This window comes from Cupressus sempervirens, chromosome 2 (assembly GCF_028749045.1).
Source record: "Cupressus sempervirens isolate cs-2001-9-10 chromosome 2, ASM2874904v1, whole genome shotgun sequence".
Lineage (NCBI taxonomy): Eukaryota > Viridiplantae > Streptophyta > Pinopsida > Cupressales > Cupressaceae > Cupressus > Cupressus sempervirens.
The window spans coordinates 705,822,442-705,829,807 of record NC_143119.1 but is presented as its reverse complement, the minus strand read 5'-3'; the positions used below and the strand labels follow the sequence as shown (position 1 = coordinate 705,829,807).

General features: G+C 34.1%; 1 protein-coding gene across 5 annotated transcripts in view; it reads right to left on the bottom strand.

Annotated features, from left to right (window-relative positions):
* Nucleotides 1–5,295: 5,295 nt before the first annotated feature.
* Nucleotides 5,296–7,366, bottom strand: part of LOC149575327 (scramblase-like protein) — a 122,337-nt gene continuing 120,266 nt past the window's right edge. For 2 of the 5 annotated variants that reach the window (XM_089815102.1, XM_089815099.1), the window contains exons 12-13: nucleotides 5,893–5,945; nucleotides 5,296–5,676 (exon numbers count right to left, since the gene is read on the bottom strand). In XM_089815102.1, coding sequence (XP_089671228.1) covers nucleotides 5,909–5,945 — 37 coding nt within the window. In that variant the 3' untranslated portion in view covers nucleotides 5,296–5,676; nucleotides 5,893–5,908. Of the gene's footprint in view, nucleotides 5,769–5,892; nucleotides 5,946–7,366 lie in introns of all 5 variants that reach the window. The other 3 variants (XM_089815103.1, XM_089815100.1, XM_089815101.1) reach the window with 3 other exon arrangements.

Below are 7,366 nucleotides of genomic sequence, written 5' to 3'. Positions count from 1 at the left end.
ACAATAGCATGCTTCAACATGGATTGACCTAAAACATACAATTTGACATATGTGGCATGCCAAGTAGATCTATCATTGTCAAGTAGATCTACCACTAACACATGGAAGGCTAAATAATTTACATCACATCCATACCAAGTAGATCTACCACTAACATATGGACACCCATACCAATACACAGGCTATCAATGCACATTGACTATTACACAACTGATGTGCCAAATCTATCAATACATAATAATTGATACATCAAGACGCTAAAACATGAGTATGTTGACACCAATAACAACCATTAATAACAACAAAATGGGTAGAATCAATCTCAGATTTCAACAAATTTGCATCTTTGAGTTAATGTTCTACTTAACTTTGGTTTCTCATCTTAGGGTTCAGAATGGCGAGATTTCTTAATCTTAGGTTTCATATCTTGAAAGGAAAGATAATGTATTTTATGAATCTAATAAAACTTCGACATCATAATGACATGTAAATCAACACTTAAAGCTTTAACAAGAAAGAAGAAAAATAGAAGAAGAATGGACAAAATAGAAGAAATTCCAATATGTATAGGGAAGACCCTTTCATAAAGAGAACTCCAGACTCCAAAGCACCAAACCAATGTATTAATTTGCAATTTATTATTATAATACACTTACAAGCTCAAATCGTTAACATAGAGTTTACATCTTTCTTTTTTAAAGGAAGTCCCACAACATAACACTACAAATAAATAATTTCTAACCCCTCTCATCAACTCTCATAAAAAACATAAAATAGATAGAGATTTACAAGTATGAAGTAGCTTCTAGACAAAGCCAAAAGAGATAGGTATCAAAATCATGTGGCTTTTTTGTCAAGAACCTATAAACATGCAACAAACTCCTATCTAGTATTACCTCACCCTCTTACATTCCTCCAAACTTGGTCACTTTATTTTTGTTAAAATTAAGTATGATAGATGCTCATATGCACCTTAAAGTTTTCATTGAATATGGTTTATTTACAACATTTACAATTGTTAGATAATTATCCAAATTGATTAAAATTGTTGATTCTTGTACAACCTATCATAACCCAAGTGTGAGCCTATATTCTCCATGCAAGATGCATTTTGACACTTGTGTAACCAATCATATGAATAGGTCATAACATGTTTGATGAGTTTATCATACAATAGTGACTTATAAAGACTTCTAAGATGTCAACACATGGTAAAAAACCAATTATAGAGTTTGATACCTACTTTCCCATATAGGGACAAAATACACCCTTATCATCTTCTATGTTGCCTCACAACATAAAGACAACTCATTATGTTGAGCAAGAAATTACAACTCAGGTGTTAAATAAATAAAAATAATTATAGGAATAGCCAAGTTTGACACCTTGATTCCCAACACTCCCCACTTTTGAAACACCATAGCATGGCCAATGTAAACAAGATTTAATTGCAAAGTGTCAAAAAAATAGATCCATGAAATCACATGAGTCTAGCATGTTCTTGTGCTCCAACAAGATATGTGTGATAAGTGTTAATACGTCCACCATGTCAAGAAAGAACTCATTTCATCCTTTAACATACCAACTTTGTAAGAAAAGGAGCAAGCTAAGGTGATGCACCGAGCCAAAGAACACAAGCATCAATTCCAAGTTATTAGAAGGGTGGCAAACTATTTGCATAGCTCCATTATTTTTTATTAAGGTTAAACAAAATTTTAATGGGACCTAAACCCTATTACAATAGAATATCTAAAGGTATATCATGAAAGCTCAATGACACAAGAAAGAATGAACAATGACCACAAAATGGATTTAACCAGCAGGTGCCCATACCTGAAACAAAATTTGCTCACAAAAGTCCACAAGCACCCAAAAACCAATGAAAAGACCAGAGAAACTCCATTCCAAGAACTCACAATAAAGTCACATCAAGATTTTATTTTAGTGCATCCCTTCTAGGAGCAAAGAGTCATAAAAAAAGAAGGCAAAGATTTATTATGTGTCCTTCCTTTTAAAGTAATTAAACCCTCTCCAACCTTAGTACTAGCATCCTATCAACTAATAAACCCAACTATAGGACTTCCCCAACCTGAGATAAAAATCCATCAACACCCTCTAACTCAAAGACAATAGGGTACCAATAGAGATGCAATCTATAGCATATAATCAGAGGAAGTAGATGCAAGAACCCTAGCCAAGCTAGTAGAAACAAAAACAAGAACCCTAGCCTCCTCCATAAGAAATAATGGAATAGCTCTATTGTTCTCAAAAGCTTTAGAGAAGCATTAATATGTTCAAATTCAAAATTATTGCCTAAGCATGACTTTGAGGTTCAAAAAAAATTCCAAGAACAAGCGCAAATATTCTAAAATAGTTTGATAAACAACCACAACTAATCGTTAATGCCCAACTCTTAAAAACCACACGTGGCTAGAAAAGAATCCACAATAACTACTCCATTCAATCATCCATACCTTAAAAGTTTCCAAACATTAGAATAACTCATTTTAATAACATATCCAACCCATACACACAATCTAAAGCTCCCTATATAAATGTATTAATGAAGAACATAGACATATAGGGGCTCCCACTGCATGGGTAATGTCAAATATGAAAAATAAATCATGGTATATCAAGTCTACCAATCAACACTTACGACAAAGATGTTGCAAACACTTGAGCCATGTTATGGCAAAGATCAATCACAATTATCCATACATGCAATAGAAACCACTTCATAGTCTTTCATAACATGTGTCACCAAAACTCTCCCGAGTCCATCACAATGAACCATGTAATCATAGGAGACCATGCAGAGACCACTTGCACCACCAGTAGCAGTGTACCTCCTCTACCCAACGTAGGGCTCAAATTTCTCTGCACACGACTAGTTATCCTTCTATTTTGAGCTATTTTTCCACGGTTAGGAACCGCTTGTTTTGCAATTTTGTAACCCTCCTCTTTCTTTTCTTCTTGTTCTGCTTGTTTCTATTTTGTTTTGTTGTACTCAGACACCATTTGGTGGTTTGGTGGTCTAGTGGTCTGATTGCTTTTTGGCCCCTATTTGTATTCTCAATCCCTTAGACCCGCTCGTGGTCTCCTGTTGGACATTAATAAATTATCTTATCTTATCACAAAGCTTCATGATGTAGTCATAGGACAACAACAAAATATAAAATATATCACAACCGGTTCTAAGATATGTCGAGTGTGATCTACTTCCAAACACTAAAGAAAAACCTCAACAACACCCATATATTCAATCTCGTTAGATTAAACAAAACACATATCATAATTACAAATGTAAGCTTCTCCAAAACAAGTAGACAAAATTGAAAGCCATTCTTTTATCAAAAAAAGAAACCCAAAAGCATCTCCTTAGTCCTCAAGAATCAAAACAAACTACTAGAGATAATCATGCTAAAAACTCATCTAATGAATTGTCTAGAACTAATAGCTATAGAAAAAGATCCATCATCATGAGAAAGAAAATAATATAATTTATCTAAAATAGAAATGGGCTATACCTTTCAGATGATTATCTACAAAGTAGACCAAGGGTTGTAATGAAACTCGTCCTCTAGAATTTCCAAGTAATATGTACTTCCTCTAGATATAACCTCCTCTTATGTCCATCATGAACTTATGCCCCTAAGTGAAAGGCTCCTCAAACTTTCTATTGAAACCTCAAAATGAATAAATATGTCAACAACTGCCTTACCCAATGTCTCCAAGGATCTATGAGCACAAACAATTGATCCATCCATACTAAGCGCCCAAAAAATGACTAATGCACCCAAAACTAAGTGAACGAACAGATTACTCTCAAAACTCTATTTGTAGAATCAAGAATCAACAATGACAACATGATCTCACATGTCATACAAAGATCATATGATCCAATGAAGACATCTCACCCCCAAGAACATTTGTATTATGCCAACAATCTGATTCGTAATCAATGTTACATCATAAAATAATACCAAATCATCGTATTAGCAAGGATCGCCTACTGAAACCAACAAGTCTTAAAATGATAACTCAACCAAAGAATTTCAAAAGTCCTTCGTGGATAACCAAGATGACAACATTTCCAATCACATATGGATGATCATCTCCTAAAAAAGAAATTATAACTGAGAACTATTTTGCAGCAACTTGATCTAAGAGTTTCTCCAAGACATCGAGAAACATTAGGAAAGATTGTCTATCACCAACATCAAATCCATATCACTCCCAATAACCCTTACTGAAGCATGATATCAAGTTATGCATGACATCATCACAACCATCTCCTAAATGAAGATCATCCATGTCTCTAATAAAATCAAATTATTCACTTGCAATATCAACAATAATAAGTAGAAACAAGATCCTCAAATCTAAAAGAAAACATGCTAGAAGTCCTAGTAACTAACTATCCAAGTACTCAATGTCATCCATACTCTCAACTCAAAAGACCATATCAATACTCATGTGACCACCTACAAGGCCAACGAACTGAGTCTACATCAACACTAAAAGGATCCATACATTTAATCCTCTACTACTTTGTCAAATGATTGTATAATCTAATCGTAAATGTTTGACTTCATTTCCATTTGAAATATTGTCTTCATAAATAAAATTGTGCATTTCATTTCTTAATCAGAATTCTTGCAATGGTAGGGAAACCACTTAGTGTTTTGATTAAGTGGTGATGGTGTTAATAGTGCCATCAAGATTCAAACCCCAGCTAAGCCATTGTGATCATGGACTTGTGCATTCACTGATCTAACGTACTTGGAGGATTGAACCTCAACTTTGTTTAATGGGGATGAGGTCCCCTGTTTGTGGCTACTTCGGTTCATAACTCTAGGTCAAAAGTGTTTTACGTCGGGTCACAGGGCATGTTGCATCACCAATCACAATAAAAAGTTTACTAGACACAATTTGATAATAATGAGAAAAAGGGAGGATAAAATAATTCTTGTATTAGTCTTTACAAATTTAAACTAGTTATATTTTAAGAAGCTATGTGTGGGGTCAAAAAGATTATTTGGAAATAAGATTGTCAATTAGACTGCAAGATCAACTTGTGCATTTGCATGTCACAAGTGGTTTATTAGGTGCAATCTGTTGCATATTTATACATCTTATATCAAGAAAATTCATTCGGGATTTATTTACCCTTGTTTTGTGAATTTAGATACTGCTATTAGAAGGTTGCTATATTTAGAGATTGCAAATTGAGTGAATCTTCACAAAAAGAGAAACAAAAATCATCAAGCTAAGGCCTGTGTGATATAAGTATTATAATGAAAAATAAAAAATAAATACTCATTTCAACTGATGGTTGTGTACATGTCATCTGGTTTGGTGTAAGATAAATTGGCAAGTGCAACTACTAGCATATTACCTTGCCTTGCCTTGTCAATTGTTTGTTTAGCTATTTCTAAAACTCTGTTTTATTGGAGCATAAAGAGTTGAGATTTAACAACTTCAGAATATTACATATGAAGACTTGCAACCCTCTTGTATTAAACACAATAAACTGCTTCAAGTAAACTGACTGCATCACCCATGCCAACATTTCTAGCTTTTCTTCTGTGAAGTATGCTTCTGGAATTACTTCTTGGCTTGTTTTAAGAGTACTCAGTCTTGGAATCGTTTAATTCACATCATGCTTTTACACTGTGCAAAAGGTTAATTTAATTTCAGCCATGAAACTCAAGACAAGAACTGCATAACACGTATGGTTCTACAATCAATAGCCACATTGGAATCTGTATTAACCATTAAACCTACAGAATTTTAGAGGTCATTTTAGATTGCTATTGTGCATCTCTGCTCCCATGCATGTATGAGGAAATTCAATGGATGAAATACAAAAAAACTTAGTTATAGAACCTCTTTTGGAGCCACCTTACTCCTCGCCCCAGAAAGGAATAAAATGAAAACCCCTGCAGAAGATCAAAGGAAACCAGGTCAGTATGATGGCCTGCGAGTATAGCTTTTGAATGTATACTCTTGTCCATCACAATGTTAAAAGCTTCAGCTTTTCCTTACATGCTAATCCCCAGAATTTCAGAGAATTGAAATATAAATGCAAATTGCCCACTGAACTGTGAAAGAGATTAAAAAAATCCTATTATATAATATTTCACACCGCTGACAGGTTAGCCAAGCATTAGCATACTAACAAAGGCTCTCCAAAAAAAGCACTCGACAAAAACACATACCCAATGCAGTTGTATTGTACATTTTCTTTGACTTTTCTCAAATCTTGTGAATCTACAAACACGACCCTACCTTCTAATTATTTTAGTTAAGATTTTTTTTTAATACTTGTGTGCCAATATAAATAACCTTAGCCTTCCAGAATATGGGTATGATGAGTACATTAGTTCCCCATGTACTTGCCATGATAGTCTCAATGCTATGATTTGAGGTTACCTGTACCTGCATTGATACCTACATTCCCGAAACTTCATTAAATGTTGCATATGACATAAAGAAGAGATTTGTGTTGCTTTAATTTCTGTAATTTTCTGCTTTGTAGATAATCATTCCCTAATTACATGCATCAGTGAAGTGTTTATAATGTGCATAATTAGGATAAATGTAATAATACATAATTAAACATTAGATTATTTATCCATGGGACATAAATCAAAATAGGAATCTAATTTTGAACTGGTTGGGTTTATGTAATGTCCCCTCCTTAGGTAGTTCAGACCAGTGTTCCTTGACTTGCTGCAAGTCAAGCAGATATCACAGTTCAGTGAATCAAGCACTTCTCAGAAGATCATTCTGATACTGACCCATGACTTGGAGGGTTATACCATCCGATTTGTGTAACTTGTCAAGTCAACAGATCAGTGGCTAACTTGCCAAGTCCATGGTCCCTGACCCAGCCAGCATCAATGTAAAATTAAAATAAACATAAAAAGAATCACTTTTTTTTAACTTTTCCCCTTAAAACATCCAATTTGAGATGCAAAAGTCCTGTCTAGATAATGTGTTTTTGGGCTCTATCAAAGTACTATAATTGGCATCTTAAAAATTCAAGAAAATTATGCACACCATGGAGTTTTATGTAGTCTCGAGGTGCTAATTTGGTCTTAGCGGTGGGGATTGTTGGTCTTGTTTTCACTTTAGATCTATCTGAATATATCTCTAAGTGAATGTTTTAGGTTCCTTTTGTGAGAATTAGGGTTTGGTGTTTTTAATTTTGTTAACCCTAGAATAACCCTAATTTTCACTTCACTAAATGTCGCCCTAGAAAGTTTTTGGGTTGTGTGCCTTTTCAAATTAAAATGTGTGGGAGAAATCATTTTAAAATTTCCCCTTTCTATTTCCGAGAACCTTTTAAAAGGTTGTT